General features: G+C 57.9%; 8 protein-coding genes across 8 annotated transcripts; 3 read left to right on the top strand and 5 right to left on the bottom strand.

Annotated features, from left to right (window-relative positions):
- Positions 1-27: 27 nt before the first annotated feature.
- On the top strand, positions 28-279 carry BDP81DRAFT_295969 (uncharacterized protein; the record flags this gene model as incomplete). Its single annotated transcript, XM_060583099.1, has 1 exon — positions 28-279. A coding segment is annotated over one exon (252 nt), but the record flags the coding sequence as incomplete, so codon positions are not given.
- A 198-nt stretch (positions 280-477) lies between these two features.
- On the top strand, positions 478-1,176 carry BDP81DRAFT_326030 (uncharacterized protein; the record flags this gene model as incomplete). The annotated part of the gene is made up of 1 exon (XM_060585029.1): positions 478-1,176. The coding sequence occupies one exon, from the start codon at positions 478-480 to the stop codon at positions 1,174-1,176; it is 699 nt and encodes a 232-aa protein (XP_060442280.1).
- A 1,348-nt stretch (positions 1,177-2,524) lies between these two features.
- BDP81DRAFT_397028 (XPC-binding domain-containing protein) lies at positions 2,525-4,115 on the bottom strand (the record flags this gene model as incomplete). The annotated part of the gene is made up of 7 exons (XM_060588264.1): positions 2,525-2,650; positions 2,700-3,194; positions 3,247-3,579; positions 3,641-3,720; positions 3,777-3,849; positions 3,939-3,986; positions 4,098-4,115. The coding sequence occupies 7 exons, from the start codon at positions 4,113-4,115 to the stop codon at positions 2,525-2,527; spliced, it is 1,173 nt and encodes a 390-aa protein (XP_060442279.1).
- A 1,543-nt stretch (positions 4,116-5,658) lies between these two features.
- BDP81DRAFT_452239 (uncharacterized protein) lies at positions 5,659-7,143 on the bottom strand (the record flags this gene model as incomplete). The annotated part of the gene is made up of 1 exon (XM_060592726.1): positions 5,659-7,143. One exon carries the CDS (start codon positions 7,141-7,143, stop codon positions 5,659-5,661), a length of 1,485 nt encoding a protein of 494 aa, XP_060442278.1.
- Positions 7,144-7,288: 145 nt separating this feature from the next.
- On the bottom strand, positions 7,289-8,030 carry BDP81DRAFT_69604 (uncharacterized protein). Its single transcript, XM_060596167.1, has one exon. The coding sequence runs from the start codon at positions 7,890-7,892 to the stop codon at positions 7,434-7,436; it is 459 nt and encodes a 152-aa protein (XP_060442277.1). The 5' UTR covers positions 7,893-8,030; the 3' UTR covers positions 7,289-7,433.
- A 2,051-nt stretch (positions 8,031-10,081) lies between these two features.
- Positions 10,082-11,000, bottom strand: BDP81DRAFT_69579 (uncharacterized protein). Its single transcript, XM_060596166.1, has one exon. It carries the CDS (start codon positions 10,618-10,620, stop codon positions 10,126-10,128), a length of 495 nt encoding a protein of 164 aa, XP_060442276.1. The 5' UTR covers positions 10,621-11,000; the 3' UTR covers positions 10,082-10,125.
- Positions 11,001-17,040: 6,040 nt separating this feature from the next.
- On the top strand, positions 17,041-21,339 carry BDP81DRAFT_434239 (family 35 glycosyl hydrolase). Its single transcript, XM_060590947.1, has 10 exons — positions 17,041-17,583; positions 17,635-17,663; positions 17,718-17,737; positions 17,790-17,833; positions 17,887-18,028; positions 18,077-18,229; positions 18,277-18,654; positions 18,705-18,819; positions 18,870-19,033; positions 19,079-21,339. Exons 1-10 carry the CDS (start codon positions 17,315-17,317, stop codon positions 20,855-20,857), a joined length of 3,093 nt encoding a protein of 1,030 aa, XP_060442275.1. The 5' UTR covers positions 17,041-17,314; the 3' UTR covers positions 20,858-21,339.
- On the bottom strand, positions 20,942-22,356 carry BDP81DRAFT_379963 (uncharacterized protein; the record flags this gene model as incomplete). Its single annotated transcript, XM_060586829.1, has 2 exons — positions 21,776-22,356; positions 20,942-21,687 (listed from the first exon to the last, which is right to left on the bottom strand). The coding sequence occupies exons 1-2, from the start codon at positions 22,146-22,148 to the stop codon at positions 20,942-20,944; spliced, it is 1,119 nt and encodes a 372-aa protein (XP_060442274.1). The 5' UTR covers positions 22,149-22,356.
- Positions 22,357-22,474: the final 118 nt, after the last annotated feature.

Raw genomic sequence — 22,474 nt, 5'->3', positions numbered from 1 at the left:
CGACCGCCCCGGCCGAGAAAGAAGAAGACTACGGAAGAAGGAGAGACGGATGCCGCTGCTACGGCCAACAAGCCAGCACGATCTCGGCAAGCCCGCTCAGTGACGCCAGAAGACGCGGAGGACCAGGAGGCCGACCTCACCACACTTACCATGGGCGATTTGACACGAGACCTCCGTATCGGCAAAAAGTTCAGCAGACACGACGAGCTGCTCCAGCGTCACCGCGACAAGCAGGCCAAGTCTAGGGAGAGACTCAAGGCGAAGAGGAACGGCTCGGAGGACGTCGCTTCGGAGAGCGGGACACCGGCGCCGACGAGCGACCAGGCCACGCCAGCCGCCCCTCCGCCGCCGAAACCGACCAGCATGGCCTCCAGTGGGCCCCAGTTCCAAATCATTGACGGCCAGATCGTGGTGGACCAAAACTCGCTCAGCCTCGACCGCCACGCCATCGCCGCCGCGGCCGCCGAGGGCGAGGACATGCTCGAGATTGAAGAAAACGACTTCACGACGCTGACGACGCAGAACAGCTACCGCACGGGCTCCAAGCTCAAGGGCCCCAACGTCTGGAACGAGGAGGAGACGGAGCTGTTCTACCGCGGCCTGCGCATGTTTGGCACCGACTTCCAGATGATTAGCGGCATGTTCCCCGGCAAGAACCGGCGGCACGTCAAGATGAAGTTCAACCGCGAGGAGCGCCACCGGCCCGCGCGCATCGACGCCATCCTCGTCGGCAAGAAGGAGCTGCAGATCGACCTGGAGGAGTACAAGACGTGGACAAAGGCCGAATACGAGCCCGTCGAGGCCATCATGGCGGCGCAGCGCGCGCAGCAGGCCGAGTTCGACGCCGAGCAGGCCAAGATCAAGGCGGCCAAGGACGCCATCAACGCCAGGAACCTCGCTTCGCTGCAGGACAAGCGAGAGGGCGGAGGGGATGCCGAAGGCGAGGCATCTGCTGCGGGTGGTAGCGGAGGCGGCGGCGGCGGTGGTAGCGGTGGTGGCGCCAAGCCCAAGAGGCAGCAAGCCAACGTCGGTCCTCAGATTACGGTTGACGCGGACGGCATGATCACCATTGACGAGACGAACATGGACCCCGACGCGGGACGCAAGAAGAGGGGCGCGGGCAAGACGAAGAAGAAGGCCGTGGAGTATAACATGCGCGGTGAGATTATTCACTGAGCACGCGCGTGTACACACCACACAACACAGGGGTGGGGGCGGATATACCATACACGGAAAGGGGGGCCAAGGTTCATGGCAGTGTGGACAGAGGGGCTGGCAGGCGGGTGTGCTTCCTTCAGTCTTGAACAGACAGATACCCCTTTTTACTATTCCACCAGGGGCCCTACTATGGGCAATGAGGCGGCGTTTGGTATTTCAGTGGTTCCTTTTTTTTTTTTTTTAATGGCAGCGAAGGGGGACTCGGGGATCAAGGCGAATGGGGACGGCTAGGAGACCAGGACATCGTCATGGAAAGTACATTCCTAGAATTCAATCACTTTATGAACTTGACAGAAACCATTTGCTTGTGTTATCATACAGTGCCGTCCAGTAAACGCCTATCCTCCACGACAAACCCAACTCCATCGTAAACTACACACCTTCCACCACCCTCATAAATCGCAAAATCAAAACACCAAACCACACACATTCTTCTTCCTCACATCACCACCCAAGACACCAGCCACAACGACAAAAGACAACATGTCCCAGGTCGAACTGTGCAGACATCAAGAGACGTCCCAAAAAAAATCAAGAATTATACCTCGTACGGTTCCCACAAAGGAGCCCCACACGGCGAGGGGCACGGCCGCGGTACTCACTCTACTGCGTTCTGTGGTACGCAGCAAAAGTGTGTATGTGTGGAATGCAGGTCCCCCTCCTCCACGACCCGGTACTCTTGATCTCCGGAAGTCGTCAGGTAGGTAAGTATACAGAAGAAAAAAAACAAGAAACCAAAACGTGAGAATGGCGAGGTTTGGGCGTTCTTTCATTACCCCCCCCCCTGTTCCCCATCTGACGTAAGGCCAAATGCCAAGAGTGGTGAGGCCAAAGTGAGTTGGCCTCGGTTGGTTAAGTGGTTTGGCCTCACTCACAATCAAAGCCTTGGACGCAGACCAGCAAATGGCACTGAAGAGTTGAATTACCCGGTACTACCAGGCCTGGCTACCTAAGTGACGCCACGCTCTCTTCCAAGCCGGAACAGGAACCTTCCTGGTCAAACACAAGCAATGAGCATCTGTGACCGCGAGTAGCTTGCGACCTCCGTATGCGTCCAGGTCTTTTCACGCATATCTTCCTCAGCCTGCTTGCCTCCCCACCAGCTCTACCGAAAAAAAAGGATTGCATCATCTACCTCCACGCGGCCTCGTGCCCTCCCTGCTGATGAGGACCCTGTCTTCTGGGCTAGATATCCCCAAGTCTTTTCCTCACGTCAATGTCGTCGAGAGCCAACCCCGTCCGGTAATTCCTGAGCCCTGCGTTTCTGTCGTGGATTGTGTCGTCATGCGGTCGTTGCGAGTCGGGCTTAGTTCTGGGGCGCATCGTCGTCATCGGGCTGGTCGAAGAGGAAGTTTGCCGCGAGCTCCTCGTTCTTGTCGCAGGCAAAGTAGGCCTGGATGGCAGCGTCGCGGTCGAAGCCGAGGCGGCATAACTAAGGTAGTTAGCATCGTGATCCACGTACAATGTCAAGAGGAACCCACCCGCTCAATGGCGTCGCGCTCCTCCTCGGTGACCTGGATGGCCTGCGCGCCGGGGGGTAGAGGCACGTCGTCGTCAACCTCCTCGCCGAGAAGCTGCAGGAACTGGTCGGGGTTGTTGGCGATCAGCTGAGCAAGCTGGGGGTTGCCGGCGCCGAGCTGCTGAAGGATAGGCTCCAGCATCTGGGGCTGTTGCTGGACGACCTGGCGCAGCTGCTGGAACTGAGCATTGTTTCTGAGGAAGTCCAGGTTGCCGAAGCCACCCTGAGCGGCGGCAGCGGCAGCAGCAGCGGCGGCGGCCTGGGTGTTGCCGGCGGAGGCGCCACGTCCACCACCACCACCACCACCACCGCTACCACCACGCGACTGGGCGGCAAGATCGAAGAGGTTGACGTTGCCGTCATCGCCGCCGGCGGGCGCACCTCCAGAAGGCTGGGCGGGCGCCGCAGCAGCGGCCTGTCGCTGTGCCTGCTCCTCCTGAACGTCTTCGGGGATGCCCTAGTCATTGTCAGCTTCCAGCGAACCAAATCCTCGAGGTATCGGGTCTCACGCTGAGCAGGTACTCGACGGCTCTGTCGGGGTTGTAAAAGGCGGCACGCATGGCGGCGTCAATCTGGGCGCGCTCGAAGCCCATGGCCTCCATATTGGCAATCACCTCCTGGCGCTGAGCGCCCATGGCCATTGACGGGTCGTTGTTGCCGGCATCGCCACCGGTAGATCTAGCGGCCGGAGTCGGCGTAGCGGGAGCCGCGGCCGGGGCAGCAGCCTGGGCAGCGGGAGCGGGAGGAGCAGCCGGCGTGGCAGCGACGTGCTGAGCGGGCGTGGCGGGGACGGCGGGCGCAGACGAGGACTCGGCGGCCGGGGCGGGCTTGGGTGCCTTGGGCTGTTGGACCGTCAGTACGGGCACGCGAGCAAGCGCGGGTATTTGTCATGGGGCTACGGACCTTGTTGACCATGCAGACAACGAAGCCCTTCTCCTCAATCTTGTAGGACTCGACCGTGTCGTCGTCCTTTAGGATCTTGCCTAGTGTAGCTGTCAGCCGGAGCCATCGCCTTCCTCCAGGTGGCGGGGCTGCCTACCAGAGTAGATAAGCTTCTGGTCCTTGGGGTCCCATCCCTTCTCTCCAGCAATCTTCTGCTTGACAACCGAGATCTGTTTATCTCGTCAGTTTCGAGGTCGGACATCGCAAGGGCAGCCGTGGGAGGATCATCTCGGAGGCGGAAGTGGGGATGAGGACGCACAGGGTCGGTGGGCTCAACGTCAAGCGTGAACTTTTGTTGCTTCAAGTCCTGGAAAACAGCCGATATGGTTAGTAGAAGCTCAAGGTTGAAGCTGTGGTGAGGCGCAATGCCATCATGGCCTAGGTGGTGGTGGGGGAGGAGGCTCGGAGCTGGGCATACCTTGAATGTGACCTTCATCTTGGCTAGCTTCGGTGCAGCAAAAAGGCTGCAATCACAAGGGAAGAGCTGAGGGTGCTGATTTGATGGGGGAAATAAAGGTCAAGGTTGAGAGTCGTGGATGGGGGATGGGTGCGCTGGGGATCGATGCGCAGAAGCAAGTGGGTTAAAAGATAGAGAAACCCGTCACCTTTGGTGTTTTGTTGTGTGCGTTGGAAAGACTGGTAAGGTACAGATTTAATGGAGATGACGAAGGTGAGTGGTGACCTGAAGTCAGTGTTTGGTTGCCGCGCAGTGGGGGAAGGCGGCGGGCAGGCGGTTCTAGTTGGTTGGCTGAGGTGCCTTGCACAATGGAACTCACTGGATGGCCGTCCACAGCGGTGGTCAGTGGTCAGTGGTCAGTGGTCAGTGGTCAAGTGGTGGTGAACAACCTAAGCAATGGACCGCCCGCTTCTCCACTTAAACCGACAAGTCCAGGTCACCAGCCAGGCAGGAGCAACAGCAACGGCCTAGCGCATCGGTCTGGGTCGGGTGGCTTCTCTCCTAGCCAAACTCTGTTTTTCCTCCCACGAAAAGTGGCGGTGCAATTTGATCTCAAGGTGCTGTGTGCTACATCTGAAATTGGCTGGAGGTCTGCTTAGGCATCCAAGATGAGGTAAGAAAGAGTGAGGGGAGCAACCTTTGAAGAACCTGGTCTAGAACCTCCAAAAGCCATTGGATGACGGGCAACGAGAACATGGCACTCAAACTTCCTTTTCAATCTGCCTCGCGCTCCCAATCATTCGCCCATGTACGGATACCTACCCAGACGGCCAGACCATCTGCAGTTTGCAGAAATTTTCGGTGGCAGCTACCTTACCTACCTTGCGGAAAGCGGGGTGTTTGCACCAGCTTCTGGGGTTTGCTAGCCACGTTGACAATTGACATTTACCGTTGAAGAGCAGCACACAAAGAGTTGATCAAAGGCGCTCCGGCTCTATCCATAGGCTTACACAGACACGTAGAACATGTACTTACTCGCCACGCATAACATCACAGGCCGCTCCCTGAGCTGCCGCCTGGCTCAAATAAAGTGTCTCTTTCCCGTCTGGATACGTGCAGGAACGCCTGGGACCGTCGCTGAGGTTCGTGCCTAGCCCGGGGGTCTGCAACGGGAAGCCCATGCGGAGCGGCGCGGGATCATCCATATTCCGACATGTCCATTTCCATTCACAGCATCGTTCCAAACGTTCGAAAACCGATACAATCCAACCACACATGAACAAACGCACCAGATTTCGTTACTCGTTAAATTGCTTTAGCTGCTGTAGCCATCTATCCTAGCTTGTCGGCGGCTTCTCTGGCCGCTCGATGTTGGGATTTTTTTTTCCTACTCTGCCTCCTAGGACAACGCCGCGCTGGACAAAGAAAAAGTAAAATTCCTCAAATATGGTATCACCGCCCAAGTTCGTACTCCCTTGTTGTCGTCGAGGACAAAATAGCAATTAGACATTCATGAAGACCACGCCGGGTCAGTTTTTCCTTTAGACACACCTCTTGATGCCGATGGTGCGTCCCTCCGTCATCATGATTGCTCTTGCTCGGCGTCCCCGTCGATGCGGAGCTTCCGACTTTGGTACCCGTTCAGGCTCGTCCTGGCTCCGGCGGTTAGGATCCACTCTGGGATCGGAGGCGTCATCTGTCTCTCACCAAGTATTTCGTCCTCCTCTTGGGGTGATGGGAGTTCCTCCTCTTCTTCTTTTACGGGCGGCTGGCCGTTGGGGAAAAAGTTGTCGTAGCTGCTAGTGCGGCTGAGGGGGCTATGTCCTCCGGGCAGACTGCCACTGCGCATGCGGCGAACGCTGTGCCGGTCCGGGATGACGCGGCCGGCGTCGGGCGCCGCGGTGACGACCGTGCCGGGGGTCACCATGGGCGGCGGGTCTGGGGAATCAGACCGGAACAGGGGGTGAATGTGAGATTCGCTGGCCGAGCCCTGCATGGTAAAGGCGGGCTCGGGACGCCGCAGAGAGCACTCGCTGGCAGAAGTCTGCAGCGTAAAGGTAGGCTCAGGGTTGCGGAGGGTGCCCATGGGGCTGGGACTGTAGCTGCGGCTCCGACGACGAGTGCGCGGAGCTTCCAGGTCCAGATCCAACGGCGTTCCGGGGCTGGGACTGCGGCTCGTAGTAGGGCTGGCAGGGATCGTTTCCAAAAACCTGCCGGGCGGCGAGGACGTGCCGAGGACGGTCATGCGGCTCTGCATGTCGACCGAAGACGTGTCCCACGAGTCAAAGGACGAATCCTCGTTGACGCTGCTGGATCGCGAGCGGTAGTGGTTCGAGTCAATCGACTCTGCCCGACGCTTCTCCCGCAGAGGAAGCAGGCGGGTCCGGGAGGAGATGGGCCGGACGACGTTGGACAACGAGGAGCGGAACGAGCTCAACGTGTCGGTGGCGGAACGGCCGCTGCTTGATTGCGGCGGGCTTTGCGAGCCCATGGAGGTGGACCGGCTCCTGCCGTCAAAGGTGGGCGAAGTGCGGTGGTAGGGAACCGACTTGATGTGGACGTTGGGAGATCTCTGGGACTCCTCGTCCGTGTGCATGGAACCGGACTCGTCGCGGGCAACGAGGCGGGCCAAGACGAAATGAATGACAATGAAGATGAGCTGACAAGCAAAGCAGAGACCGAGAGCGACGGACGAAGCGATGAGGAAGCTCGTCTGGGTCGCACCGAGAACGGTACCCGCCAGGTCCCTCGTGGCGTTGCTGAGGCAGATCATGGTGGCTACCGACGCAGCAGTGGCCATGGTGCAGACAAGGACACTCGCACCAAACATGGCGCTGATGAAGCGCTTTGAAGAATTCCTAAACTTGGCAACCAAGTTGGTCGACAACATCCATCCCAAGAATACCAAAAGAATGCTTTCCAAAATCGACGACAGAATCGAGGACGTGCGGACAGGCGCCGCATCGGCAATGTGAGCGGCGAGGACGACGTGGATGATGACAATCGTAATCGTGGCAATCAGAGCCAGCACGCCGGCCGCAACGGGGAGAGCTCGAGGCAGGCCCATGGTGAAGTTGGGGCTTTCAAAGCCAGGGGGGGGGAAATCGAATACGAGCGGGAAATGAAGCTGAGGTTCCTCCGCCGCTTACACGGAGACCGGTTCGGCTGAGGCGTTGCAGATGGTCTGCCAGAGACCGGTGGGTCGGTTATGTTGTTCTCGACAGCGGACAAACGGCTCGTCAAGACCAAAGACTGATGAATCGATGAGGACCGGGCCCCGATGAGGCTGGGTTACTGCTGTGAGTCGACAGCGGGTGTAAGTGATGAGTCGACACCGTGGTTCCACAGAGGTGATGACTAGACGAGGTGAGATCGGGACGCGGTTGACCAGCCGTGTACATGAGCACTGTTGATGGTTCGATCTGTAGAAGAGCTCCGTATAGAAACTCTCTCTCCAGGGCGAGTAAAGAATGGGGTTTGTCGTTTGCGTTGACGAATAGGACGCCGAGCACTGGACGGGCGAGGCTTCGATATGGAACCGGGTTGGTGAGAAGATGGTCCAGATGGCCGGTGGAATGGGCCCAGGTTGTCGATGGGGATTGGGTGAAGTGAATGTTCAAGTCGAGGGTTTAACGAGAGAATAGTAGTTGGTGAGAACGAACGGAAGGGGGTTGAGGGAAAGAGGTGTAGGTGTAAGTAGAGGGGACGAAGGACGAAACCTGGGAACCAAACGAATAAAGTATGGCAGGCGGTCGTGGTCGCGTTTTTGTGTGCGGTGCGGCGTGCGGCGTGCCTGGGTTGGGGGTTAGATGGCATTCCCTGTCGGGGGGGTGGACGAGGGTAGAGAGGTCCAGCGTCGCGTGGGCAAACGGCAGACCGAGCGAGCTTACTCGTACCTTACGCACACGCCTCGGCCGGCCGGTGGATTCTTTTTTTTTTTGTTTTTTTTTTTTTCCTTTCCTTTGGTCTCCAGGTCTCTGCTCCGTACCCAGGTCCAAGTATTGAGTGGACGAAGGACGGCAGTGACAAGGATGTGGGAGGGATGCCGTGGTGGAGCGCTCGGAACGAAACACTGGCAGCTACCCTTGTCCGTGCCGGGGGGCGTGTGCTCCTGGGACACTGGACAGAGTCCGGGCCTGGTGTGGTCTGGGATCCTGACTGGAGACCTGGGAGTCTGGGACCAGGACTGGGAGCCCGCGGCGGCAGGGGACTGAGGTCCGCGGTGACGAGATGATTCGGGATCTGTGATGTGCTGCTGCTGCTGTTGATGCTGCCGTGCCGTGTCAAGGTGTGTTCAGCGCGTGCGTTCCCATGTACCGGATCGCAGAACTGCGCTGGTGGTGGACAAAGTACCAAGACTGCACGACACGAACAAGTAGAATGCAGGGCTCTGTCGTCCCATTCATCAGTTGCCGCTGCCGCTGTATGTACGTGTCTGTTCTGCCAGTGCACTGAGCCAGTCAGAGAATTGGATCATGACCGGACGATGCGAGGGCCATGTACTCTCTGACCTCGTCGTTCCTTGTGTTGCTTGTACTTGTAGCACCTCGGGCAGAGGTCGTGCTGCCTGTGGCAATCAAACTCGACTTTCCAATCGACCACGTTGATTCGATTGTGCCTCCATGTCGTGCCAGCTAGACTCGATAATTCCTCCCCGTAGACTCTCGTAGGTAGCCGCAGACGAGAGAATCTTGGGTTGAGAGGCTTCTGGCTACCTTAGTTTCCGATGGTAGCACGAGATGGCGACGAGACGGCGAGGGCTGACCACTGGAGCTGCGGGGGATTATTGGCCGCGCCGTCTCCGATTAGATGAAAAAAAGACAAGCCACAAGCGCGATATAAAACATGGGAAAAACGAAGGCCCAGAGACAGTGGCGTGAGGAAAGGGAGGGGGGGATCATCCGTCATCCCACCCGGCGGCTTCTGGAAGAAGAAACGAGAGGGGAGAGGACGAAGCATCGTCAGCCACAGTAGGATTGCACAAAAAAAGAAATCGCCCCGGCGCACAATGACTGACTGGCAGGCGGCATATGCTGTGGTCGTAGCAGACCAGACTCGAAATGCGTGGTTTTTGGCATCTCGTCTTTCTTTGCCAAGCGCCGTCACTCATCTCCTTTCTGATATAGGTTGCTGGTCCCGATAAGCCCAGAGTTGGAGTGTGAGCCGTCTTTTTCCCTGGTTATCCCTGGTCCGTGTTGTTGTTAATCAGCACGGCTAATGTCTCTTTTGCTCCAGCTCCGGCGCAATCGACGATGCTCGTCTTGCCTTTCCCATCATTGACACGACCTGGGGCTATCCAGGGAAACCCGCAAGTGAGGTTCCCACTCGGCGAGTGCTTTGCGCGGCGTGCCATGGTTTGCGAAATGACGGCGCTGAAAAAGACCCCGTGGTTGATCGAGTGAGGCTCTGGGCCGTGCTAGTTTTGTTTACATCGTGTCGCTTTCGGCACGGTTGCAGCGACGTGTCGAGATGGGCACTAGATGCTCACTAGAGGGCGCAGGGTAAGGCTGGACTCGAGAGCTGCGGTTGCATCGTATGTGAGGGGGTTGTGCACGTACAATCTCCGGTCCTCTTTGATATCGCCCGAAGCTGCCAATTGAAGGTGATCCCTTGCATCCGTGAATCAACACAACGAGCCATCAATCGTTCCGTCAAACCCGTTCTGGCCAACCTGGTGTCCCGGCGAGAGCTACGGCACTGCTGCCCGTCAATGGACCATGTCCGCTGTGCCTCTTCTTCTACTCCGTCCCCCAAAGCAGAAGGCCATGATCGACGAGGCTAGCGATGAGATGCGTGGCGTCTCTTTGGACTGGTTGTTTGTTTCTGGGTGAGACACGCGAATCCCTGTCGGTTGGTCGCGAGCAGAGGGAGAGAGAATCGGTAATCCGACCCAAGACAAGCTGACACTTTGCCCTCTTGGGCGAGTGGCCGTCATGCGCAGTCCGCGATAGCTTCAAGACACTTTGCGACTTTGGACGGGAGGGGGGCAAACTTTGGTTGCTCGACTGCTGAATCGCCGGTTGTAAACAAAGTGAAAGGCAGCTCCCAGCTAGAGACAGTGAGCCACCCACCCGTTGGCATGGCGATTGACTGGTGCCAGGAGAAAGCGGAGGCAAAAAGCCAGTGCTCTCTCGTTTCGACAGAGGGGGTGTTCCCTCTCTTCCCTGGATGCCTCCTGTCTCTCTGCCTCCATGCTACTGAATAGCGGCTTCCGGCTGCCTTCAGTGGAGAGCTGACGGCGTACCTGAGGGGGTGGAAGAGGGGCGAGAAGGGGTCGAGAGAGAGACCTGAGGGGTCTTGCTTTGACCAACAGGCGACGGAGGGACTTGGTCGCATGGGTGGTCCATGTTCTGCAGAGGGGAAATTTGCATAACAAGAGGGCAGCTGTGCCGTTTCCCCGGTGCGCTATGGCTTTGACCTTGTGCAGACGGTCAGATAAACAATGGTAGCTGTAGCTGTAGCTGTATCCCGTACCAGATATGGTATTCTCTGGTTGAAGACTTCTGTAGACTACCAGCCCAGTTGCCAGTGACGCAGAGCGCATCTAGATTCCGAACTTGGCCGAACTGACTCGGCCCCCAAAGAGGGCCAGCCCGGCTGCCCGAGTTTTAGAAAAGAGATTTTCGAGATTTTCGAGATTTTCTGGGGAGGCAGGCGGTCATGTCGTTGGAATGTAATCGTCTAACCTCCATCGGGACACCAGAGACTCGAGAACGACTCGCAAAGCAAAGAAGAAAGACGAAGAAGAACCAGGTTTGGGACTGGCAGAGACAGGGAAAGGCGATCTATCGAGGAAGAGTTTTTCATGGGTGTAAAAAGCGTAAAACGATACAATATCAGAGGTACCTTGGGTACATGAAGATGTGCAGCAAGGCACCAGGGACGGAAGTACCTCGAGATTTTCCTGCCGCCCTAATTCCCGATGGACCCAAATGACTGGGCTGGAGGCCGGGGGGGGGGGGACCTGTCTCACGTCTTCGATTCTCGGCTCCTGCTGGAGTTGGAAATCTCGGAGGACAGAAATGACGCACGCCCGCCTACTCCGTACTTGCTGTATGGGAAGCCTCCCCGCGCAGCTCTGTCACCTGTACTCCGTGCTCAACTCTGTAGAATAAGGAGAATGTTGCCAGGTCAGATGCTGACACTGCAAAGGGACGAGGCCAATGCGAGGCGAGCCAAGTGCATAGTGCACTCCGTATATATCAATGCTCAAGCTCTTCTCGGCGCAATGGAATCCATTCTCCATCCACAAGGAGCAAGGAAGGCTCTGATAAAGGGACGAGAAAAGACCTTGAAACAATGGCAGATGCTACAGTGCCATGGCGCAGTACCGCATGTCTCTGCCTGAGGGCCACGCTCCGTAACTCCATACGGAGTACTTCGTACCTTACACCTCAGGCTGACTCTCGGCACCAGGTGGCACCGTGGCAGGCACACAAATGGCACAAGGAAAGACCTTCCAACTTCCAGGCTCCTTCCCAACGTCTTTTCTGACTCCGTCCTTTCCATGGTGGAAGCACTGCAATGGGAAGGTATCCATCCGTACCTGATCTTAAGGCGTCCCTGCCTTCCCGGCCAAGTTCCCGCACACACCTCACGCCAGTCGTGGGCCCCAGCTCCCTTCCCGCTGTTACCAACCTGCTTCCTTGATTCGACGACTTTTCATTTCCTCCTCCCCCACCAAATTTCGCTCCTCTTGTTGTCTTGAGTCTTGACTTGTGAAGCCTTGGGTCATGGTCCATGGATACGGAGTAATGGCAATACAACCGCTCCTTTCCTCCCCTCTTCCATGGCCCACCACGGCTTCCACTCCTCGACTCCGTGTCTCTCCACATGGCCGCACTTTTCCACGACACAGCCCTGGCCGAAGATTGGGGCCCATTCCTCGCTATCCCCCGGCCGGGCGTGCCAGGCAAAGGCTGCAGGCTGCAGCAGCCTTGCAAATTGTCTTTTCCCCGGCAAGCGAGAGGACGGCACGACAGGGCAGCGCACGACATTGACAAGGCTCGACAAGGCCTGACACGAGCGACAAGGCCGGAGGACCGCCAGGATCCAACGTGCTTGACGGGGCCTGCGGGAATTAGATCCACGGCCAGAAGCCTGGAACTCCTTGGACCTTGGAACAAAGTGGAAGAAGCGGCGCCGATGACGAAAGAACGCATCTGAGATTCATCTCGTAGAATGAATCTATACGGAGTACTACCTGCTCATGTGAGGACGGAGCACTGTCTGCAGACCTGTTGCAGTGCTGGTCAATCCCCCGCCACCCAGCGGCAGCCAGCCTGTTGGGCGCACGCCAGCGCTCGATTGGGGGCTGACGGCGCATTTCCACATCTTCTATTCCTGCTTCCTTTTTCTCCGACGCTTTCCAATCAGAGACGTCCAGCCCACGCCTCCCCCGCTGCCCGTCATCTCTCACGTCGATGGGAGATGGATTAAAGATGAGACAGGCCCTGCCTGTGGTTGGCATGTTGGTGCCTCGCCATTGGGCCGGCCGGCATTGGTGAGTGTCTCTGTCTCTCGTCTAATCCTGCTCCAGCGTCCAGCCCCGTACGAATACTACAACAAAGGGTGCTCTTGCGATGGAGGGTCGGAAGATGGCCATTGACTGACACAGAATGTGCCCAGTGTCTCTCTCTCGAGCTCAACGTCTCCGTCCTACGCCCGTACAAAGTTTGTGCCCTGCGTCCGCCATCCTGCGAATCTACTACGTACGTAGTAGAGTATCCGTTTCCGTACCTGACGCTACTCGTCGACGATACGTACCGCATGTACCTGACCCTTGTCCCGATGTGCTGCGATGCGATGCTGAGGCGACCGCTCGCCGTTCCGCGGCCCCATGGGATCGCAGCAAATCCGTCGCATCTCATTCGTCGCATCTCGTTCAGGCGAAGAATGCCGGGCCCAGATGTGCCTTGTACCTGCGTTTAGGGCTCACGCTGCCGCACCTCTGGAGTCTGGTGGAGTGGTGGTCCAATTTTTCGCCATTTGCGCCCATTCATGATTCTGTATCCGTACGGGTTTCCGTACGGAGAACGAAGTATCCTTCCAAAGTACCTTTAGCCGGTTGCTTTGTCACTGTGAGTCCTTTTCTGCCCAGATCAACTTTTTCTTTCCCCCTCTGTTCCCACCACGCGAGCGGCGACGTCAAGAGGGGAAAGCGGACGCCAAAGAATCATTAATCCCACTTGTTGCGGAGTACGCCGGCCCAGATTTCAAACTTCTTCGCAGCAATCAGCACCGAGAAGAAGCAATCTTGTCACGAACCGGCCGTTGCGCCTTGCCGAGTCTTCCCCTTCGCAGTCGACTCTGGGATCTTGCTTGGAAAAGCCGCTGTCAGAAGAGGGGCTCATCTGCACAAACCACGAGCAGTCACAGCTCGGGCAACCAAGTGAACAAAAAGTCGGCTTTTGCTGGCAATGACTCGGTGTTATTCTGGGGGTTCGAGGGGATATCCCCCGCCATGACCGCACCTTGGACAAACGTTAAACCCTCGGTGCAGATGGCATCACAGCGCGCCCACACGTCTGTCTGCCGTCCGCCCGCCCTTTTGCGAACCGCTCCCAGGTCCACTCACAACGTGTCAGCCCGCACACATGTTTGACGGGGTTGAAACGAAAAGGAAGGAGGGCAGAAAAAATTTTCTGCTTCTCCGTCTTCTTTCGACAGCACTTGTCAACGGCTCCGATCCTTCTGTTGCCAATTTTGGAAAGAAAAGAAGAAGCCTCGCACGGCGCTCCAGCACCAGAGTTTCGTCTTAGTCGGCGCCCAGGAAAAAAACAGGGTCAAAGTCTGGCTAGACCATTGGCCGTTTGCGGCTTGCGGCTTGCGTGCGCGCACAACGGGCGAGCGTTGCAACTCACCATAGGTAGCTTGATGCTACCGTCGTCTTCTTCTGTCCAGGAACAACTGAAACGGCACGATGGCAAACAGCGCGCGCCCGCCACGTGGGGATCTACCAGACTTGTTGGGCTTCCGGTTCATGGTTCCTGTTTCGTTTCTCCCATTCCGGAAGCATCGTCCACCTCAATAGCTGCTGTTTGGCCGAATTGATACAACCACACATGGTCGACACTTTCTAGGTGGCGCCACATGTGTTTGACTGCATCTCTAATACCTGTATTGAAGTCGTGGCGAGCTCGTCTTGTGGGCGAGAGACGATGCGCTGGCAACATCTCATTACGTACTGATAGGTGTCTATTTCGATGCCAGCCGTGCAGCCGTCGTCAAGTGATGCTCGGGAGCACACGTCGGTGACCGCGCAGGCAGTTCAAGAACACATCATCCCGCCATCGCTCGCGGTAACCTGCAGACCCGTCGGGTAGATCCCACGATGGTCTAGCCAGTGCAGTTGTATCGGGGCGCCGGGACGTTGTCCAAGTCTGTGCCTCCTGCTCCGCCATGGCACGGTGGTGGCCACCGCCGCCGGCTCGTCATCGGTCACAACCACCGTGGACGGCCAGCACTTGTTTGCCCGGCGGCTGGTACATGCGACCGAGCACATGCGCTCTGTTTCTTGAGGTCGACGACTCACCGGTGGTCCCCGGAATCGGTCAACCTCATCGCAAGGGTTCGAATCGCTTTTGAATCCAAGTCGAGGCCGAAGTCGCACGACGGACGTCGCCCGATATCTTCCGCCTCTACTGTTGCGGCGCTGCACAATTCCCGTACGGATAGGTATGCGTGTGTAGGGGATATTCTCCGGCTCCCGCGCGGCATCCCAGGGTGCTGTGTGGAAGAGTTGGGAATCCGGGGGCGAGGTAAATTGACCAAATGCAGCAGAATGGCAACGGTTTCGGGGAGTTGATATTAAGATTTGATGAAGGGGATTGGGCCTACCAGGTTCCATCATCGCTTGGGAAAGGGGACTAAAATGCATCCCTTTGCCGTTACATTTCGCTTCCCTTTGTATTTCGCCTACCCCGGTCCGTCGCCAGCGGCACGACCAGCCCCTGCTCCCCCGAGTGGAAAGAAAAGGTACGGAGCATCTCGCATCAGGTTTCTGCTTTATTACCCGCGAAAGGTGTTAAGGAGGCCGGTGCAAGGTGCACTCGTCTCCCCCCCCCCCCCTCAGGGGTCGTCGTCGAAGCTTTGGCGCTATCGATTCGCCAGTGAAGTCAACCGGGGAGGAGGATATGCAGGGCTGTGGTGGACAGCTTCCAGCCGGCCGTTGCAACTTGCAGCCTCGCAGTCCAAGTGTGGTCTTGCAACGGCCAAGATATGCACCGAGTCAGTTGCAACTTGCAGGCTGCCCTGCTTGGAGGTTAGGAGTGCGGCGTCGCCCGGCTGCTGTGCGAATGGGAGATGAGAGTTCATCGTGTGTCCGGAACGGGATCGAGAGAGGCCCAGAAGGGGTATATCGAGACTGGATATAGCCAGGGAGAGGTGGCAGCATGGGCTCTGGGTCCTCGCACGTCATGATATACGGAGAGTCGCACCTCTGATGCTTTCTGCGACGGTATTTTCTGAGTGGTAGGTGGTAGGCGATGCGATCTTGTTCTGTTGGTTCACCTGATACTGCGGCCGTTGGTTCCGTGAAGCTCGCAAACCTTGATAGCGAAGTGCCTGGACGATCTCGGTCAGCCTTGGGTCGTTGACGTTTAACCCAGCAGATGGGATGCCGGAGGGATGGGAGTCTTGCTTGGAACTCAACAAGACAGCTTCGGGGCATGATGTAGCGCTGAGTGAACCAACCCAGAGAGTTTCTGCAATACTGACGATGCGCGAGGACAGCATCCTACGGTCTGCGATGCCGTCGGCTATTTCGCGAGTGACCAGGGAGGGGTTGCTGTTCTAGCAGACACAACGGTTCATCGTGACTTTTACGTAGTAGCGATAGCGGCTCCCTTCAGTCACTCGACCATCGGTGACAAGACCTGACGCGGCACGATGCTCGATGTGCGTTTTGGAAAGCTCGCGGCTATACGCGTGGACTGTCGCTCTGCATCCTGGCCTGGCCTGGGAGTTCAGCTGAGAGCGTGAGCTCGACCGGCGCATCGACGGCTCACTGCAGACTGTCAGTCTCTTCTCGAGGTTCTCGTTCGGATGTGGTCCGTCGGCTGGAGATGAAGCTGAACGCGATGGTGCGCACTACGCCGTGGAAGTCGTGGACCTTGTGCCTCGCGGGCGAGGGCAGTGCTAGACCACAGCTTCAAACGCTGAGCAGAGTGGTCTTTTGCGCGGCCACCGCGCGTTCAAACACGTGTGCTGTAAGGTAAGTTAGTTGTATTGTCTTCATGCCGACCGCGGTTTCGACGAGCGCGAGGGTCGATTCTAGGAGTTCCCGCCTTGGATGTACTCGGTTCCGAGGGCTTGTTGAGGTCTTTCTTTGCTTCCGCTTTGGCTCTTCGGACGAGCCCTGACTAGGCGACGAGAGGCGTGCTGGCATGACATGTTGAGCGACACGTGTTGTACAGCTCGTAAGATGGTAGGGTTGTGACTTCAAAGCCAAATTCAGAGACAGCCCAGCGCCATTTGCCCGGATTTTGTCATTCTCAACGAAGAGGATGGTTGCTCGAGGTGAAGCCCGGGTGGATGCTTTGAGCTACACCGAGTGCCATGATTAAAGGCCAAATATCGCAATGCCCGACAATACGCGGTAAGAAGTATTGTCGGCCCATGTACAGACATATGCATCCCACAGAAAACACAATCCTTAAAGAGGCAGATGATCAGATCAGATTCAACGGTGCTTAGGTCGTCCTGAGAGACCGGCCGAGAGACATCGGGGCGATGCCCCAAAAAGCTTGTCTGCGTGCTTTCCCGCATTCTGACAGGCACGCTTCCATCTCCAGATGATCATTGGGTGACCCCGCAATCCACCAAACATTTCGGCCAAAACCATGCCGAGCTCTCATCTTTTTCTCTCTCTCAGCCTTGGTCCAAACGGGCAGCTCACTATGGCATCTTCCCTTGCGCCGGATGCTTGCGGCTGGCCGTTTGATTGCACCTGCAAGGTCCAGCGGAAGAATCGCGCGACAACACGAGCGAGGGCACCACGGTTCCTTCGTTGCTCTCACGCGAGGCACGCAGTCTATACAGTAGCGGCGACCGGGATACCCCGCAATGAAGTAATGACGGCCAAACCTCGAGCATCTGATTGCTGGAAACTAGAATGAAGAGCTGGTGGTCTGCGTCTGTGGGGAGGGCAAATCATGTATGTAGCTCTTCGTGATGTCGCATTCGGTCCTCATTTCCGCGACTGGGGTTGATGGCCCTGCGGCTTGTGATTGACAGTGATGGGCTCACGATCGTTTATCAGTCGGTGCGTTCCCTGCGTGGTTCGCAGCAGAGCAGATCTAGAATGCAACGCCGTTCTCTCTCGATCCGCACATTTACGAATCTGGAACCTGCCAAGGTTGTGTGCCGCCATGCATTTTCACCGAGCTTTGACGGCCTTGATTTGGCTGTTTGCATCCGGGGCTTGGGCGACTGACAATGGCCTCACTGACGTGGTGTCGTGGGACAAGTACAGTCTCGTCATTAACGATACCCGGACGTACATCCTGTTCGTGTAGTCCCATCAATCGTGTTTGGGTCAGGTGTTGACTGATGACAGCTCTGCCGAATTTCACTACCAGCGAACGCGTAAATAACCCCGACCTCAAGCTTCGATTCGCAGCTAACTCTGTTCTTACACAGCCGTTCCCGAGCTGTGGCCCGTGAGTCAACCCTGTCGAGGACCTCACTTCGCGTGCTAACCCCCGACAAAAGGATATTCTGCAGAAATTCAAGGCCAATGGCTTCAACACCGTGAGGTGAGTACCGACTGCCTGCAACGAGACCCCAGAACGCTCACCGTGCCTCTCAGCATCTACTTCTTCTGGTCGTACCACTCGGCTGCCGAGGGCGTCTACGACTTTGAGACTGCTGGCAAGAACATCCAGCGACTGTTCGACTACTGCAAAGAGGCTGGACTCTATGTTATTGCCAGAGCCGGCCCCTACTGCAACGTAAGGATTCCTACTTGTCTGCATGTCACAGGAAGCTGACCAGTCCAGGCCGAAACCAATGGCGGCGGCCTCGCTCTCTGGGGCTCCGATGGGCGCTTCGGCGAGATCAGAACCTCTGACGAGCGGTACCAAGCCGGATGGCTTCCTTTCATCACGCAAGTGGGCAAGATTATCGCCGCGAACCAAATCACCAATGGCGGTGTAGGTGCTCTAGTCCCTGTTCATCTGCAACCCACTGACAAGTCCAGCCCGTCATCCTGAACCAAGTCGAGAACGAGTACCAGGAGAGCGTCTACTCCCCCGACCACACCTCGGTCATCTACATGGAACAGCTGAAGAAGGCATTCCACGACGCCGGCATCGTGGTCCCGCTGACACACAACGAAAAGGGCATGCGTTCCCGGTCGTGGTCTACAGATTATAACAACGTCGGCGGCGCCGTCAACGTCTACGGACTCGACAGCTACCCAGGCGCCCTCTCCTGCACCGACCCGGCGGTTGGCTTCAACGTCGTTCGGACCTACTTCCAGTGGTTCTCCAACTACTCCTTCACGCAGCCGAGCTACCTTGCCGAGTTTGAGGGCGGTTGGTTTTCGAACTGGGGAAGCCCGACTTTCTACGACCAGGTGCGCGTGCTGCAACATGGTCGAGGACAGCGTGCTGACATACAGAACAGTGTGCCTCGGAGCACGACCCGGCCTTTGCGGATGTTTACTACAAGAACAACATTGGTCAACGCGTGACCCTGCTTAGCATCTACATGAGCTACGGTGGAACAAACTGGGGACACTGTGAGTCGTACACGAACCAGGACACGCACTGCATAGACTGACAAGAGTAGCCGCCGCACCCCAGGTCTACACGAGTTACGACTACAGCGCCCCTCTTCGCGAGACTCGCGAGCAGTGGACCAAGCTCTTCCAGACGAAGCTCATCGGTCTCTTCACCCGAGTCTCGTCTGATCTGCTCAAGGTCGAGATGATTGGGAACGGAACTGGCTACAGTGTAAGTCACCCGGCCTCTCAACAATGCCACTACTAACGCCCATAGCTCTCTTCATCCTCCGCCTTTAGCTGGGTTCTCCGTAACCCCGATACCCAGGCTGGCTTCACCGTTGTGCAACAAACCAGCACCAAGTCCATGACCCCCATCCAGTTCGACGTCACCCTCAACACGACGGCCGGGTCCGTTACCGTACCAAACGTCGTGCTCAACGGCCGCCAGAGCAAAATCCTCGTCACCGACTACGTCTTTGGCAAGCACACCCTGCTGTACGCCTCGGCGGATATTGCAACCTATGGCATCTTTGACACGGAGGTGCTCGTGTTCTACCTTCAAGAGGGCCAGACTGGAGAGTTCGCCTTCAAGGACGCAGGCGACCTCACTTTTGAGGTGTTTGGAGACACGGATTTGCAGGAGACGACAAACGGGAACCATTCGGCTTTTACGTGGAAGCAGGTCGCTGGCTCGACAGTCGTCAAGTTCTCCAACGGCGCTCTCGTCTACCTCCTCGAGCAAAAGTCGGCGTGGCGTTTCTGGGCGCCCCCGACAACGTCCAACCCTACCGTGAAGCCGGACGAGCAGCTCTTCATCCAGGGCCCCTACCTCGTCAGAAGCGCAAGCATCTCTCACGGCGTCCTCCACGTCTCTGGCGACAGCGACAAGGCCACGACGATTGAGGCCTACGTCGGCGACAAGCCCATCGAGACCATTGACTGGAACGGCCAGCGCTTGGCCGCCACAAAGACTGCCTACGGCTCCTTTACTGCGCAGATTCCTGGCGCCGAGGACCGCGCTGTGACCCTTCCCGAGTTGTCAAACTGGCGCGCGGCCGAAGCCCTTCCCGAAGCGGCACCCGACTACGATGATTCACGATGGACCGTCTGCAACAAGACGACGACGCCTAGCCCGTATGCCCCAGTCACTCTACCGGTGCTCTACAGCTCCGACTATGGCTTCTACTCGGGTGCCAAGATCTACCGCGGCTATTTCGACGGCGCCAACGCCACCTCGGTCAACATCACGGCCTCGGGTGGTTTGGCGTTTGGATGGTCGGCGTGGGTGAATGGACAGTTCCTCGGCGGCGATGTCGGGGCGGCTTCGGCAACGACAACCAACAAGACTCTCACGTTCCCTCGGTCCGCGTTACTTGAGAAGAACAACGTTGTCACGGTTGCGGTCGACTACCACGGCCACGACCAGGCCTCGACGGCCCAGGGTATCAACAACCCACGCGGCATCCTCGGCGCCCAGTTGCAGCCGGGCAGCACACGCACCAACACGGGCTTCAAGCTGTGGAAGCTGGCGGGCGCGGCTGGCGGCGAGGCCAACATCGATCCCGTCCGTGGGCCCATGAACGAGGGCGGTCTCTACCCGGAGCGTCTGGGCTGGCACCTCCCCGGCTTTGCGCCCACCGGCTCCTCGTGGAAGCCCGAGTCCCCGCTCGTCGGCCTTTCCAGGGCGGGCATCCGCTTCTACGTGACGGATTTCACGCTCAACATCGACTCGGACCTGGACGCGCCGCTGGGCATCGAGTTCTCGGCGCCCGCGAGCACGACGGCGCGCGTCATGTTCTGGATCAACGGATACCAGTACGGCAAATACGTCCCGCACATTGGCCCGCAGACGCGCTTCCCCGTGCCGCCGGGCGTGCTCAACAACCGCGGCCGCAATACCCTGGCCGTCAGCCTGTGGGCGCAGACCGACGCGGGCGCCAAGCTGGACGGGCTCAAGCTGGTGCGGTACGGACAGTACCAGACGGATTTCAAGTTCAACCGCGACTGGAGCTACCTCCAGCCCGGATGGGAGGACCGGCAGGAGTATGCATAGTTTAGTACTTGACGAGCCATGTCTTGCGACGTGACTAGATTTATAGTTGTACATATTTACCACATGTAATCCGTGAAAGACCTATTAGGTTCGACGCGACTTCTCATTGGCAATCGAGGCCTTTAGTATCCGCGTCCACTCCGCAGCGTGACGCTCCCAACTGTCTGCCGCCTCCTTGTGTCCGGCCTCGCCCACGGCCTCGGCGCAAAGTTTGCGACGCTTCTCGCCCAACTCCACCAGCTGCCCGTATGCGCTGGAGATGCCCGCCCCAGCCGCCTGCAAGAGCCAGTGCAAGACACCCGGGTCGTCCGGGTACATCTGAGCCAGGCGCGACCATCCCACCGCATAGCCGAGCTGGCCGAGGTGGACAAAGGACTCCTTGGCCTTCTCCTTTTCCCCAAGCCGCAGGTACGCGTCACCCTGGCCCTCGAGCGCGGTGCAGCGCCAGTCAAAGTAGGCGGCGTCCTTGCCGAGCTCGAGGGCCTGGCTGAAAGCCTCGAGGGCGAGGTAGTCGTCGCGCTCCGTCTTGCGGCGGAGGTGGCGGAGGCCGGCGACGACCATGGCGTTTGCGTCGCGGCCCTCTGCGATGAGGGCCAGGCACCGCGTGCGCGTGTGCTGCCAGCGCGGGTTGTCCCAGTCGTAGTAGCCCTTGCTGCCCTCGGCGTGGTGGAGGATGCGGCTGAGGGTCAGGGCGGCGGCGTCGTAGCCGAGGCCGGCGGCCGTCTCCATCATGCTGCACCGCAGGATGAGTTCGGCTTCGCCCTTGTTGTCGTGCATCCAGGAGAGGAGGCCGGCGGTCTCGTGGAGTTCGCCTGCCGTGATGTTGTTTTCTGCTGGTTTGTTAGCACGAAGAGGTAAGGGGTGGTGTGAGTAGGTAGAGGAGAGTGAAGTGGTGGCATGGCGAGGGGGGAAGACTACCCCTGACGAATGCCTTTTGCCAGTCTGTTGGTTTATCGGAGCGGGCGAGGGCCTGCATGTACTTCATGTAGATGTCGTGGGCCCGTTCCGCCGTGACGTGCATGTAGGAAATCTCGCGGAGCCGAATCTTGAACTCGGTGAGGGACCGGGGCTCGAAGACGATGTCCCGGGGCTTTGGCGGGGAAGGTTTGGAAGTGCCCGTCTTTTTGAGGCCCGGAAGGGGCCGGAGTTTGCTCTTGGTCTTTACCGTCCTCGTTGTCGTCGGTGACGGTGCCGCGGGAGCCCATGCTGGTGACGGCGGCGTGGCGAGGCCGGCTAGGAGGTGCCTGCTGACGCCGCTGCTGCGGGTGGGAGCTGTCGCGAGGCGGAACATGGTTGGTGATGAGGTTGGAGAGGAGCGGTTCCCTCAGCGTCTCATGAGAGGTGAGTGGGAGATGAGATGTGGCGCGATCGCCGGTGATTTATCGATCGTCGAAGGGTGGTACAATGCACGGTTGAGAGTCTCTTAGTACAGTCTACATGAGTTTTCTGAGCCGAACATTCGCTTTTAGCCTCTTATTGAAGACTCTTTGCCGTGTTGTGAAATGAGGCTATTGATGATGGGTGGGTGAAAGTGAAGCTCCGGGGAAGCTCGAATGAGGTCCGCGCCAGTGAAGTGGGTCTGCGACGACCAACCAATCGAATCTTACTTACTCAACG

Source organism: Colletotrichum phormii (assembly GCF_030913505.1).
Source record: "Colletotrichum phormii strain CBS 102054 chromosome Unknown BDP81scaffold_17, whole genome shotgun sequence".
Lineage (NCBI taxonomy): Eukaryota > Fungi > Ascomycota > Sordariomycetes > Glomerellales > Glomerellaceae > Colletotrichum > Colletotrichum phormii.
This window is presented reverse-complemented; position numbering and strand designations above follow the sequence as displayed.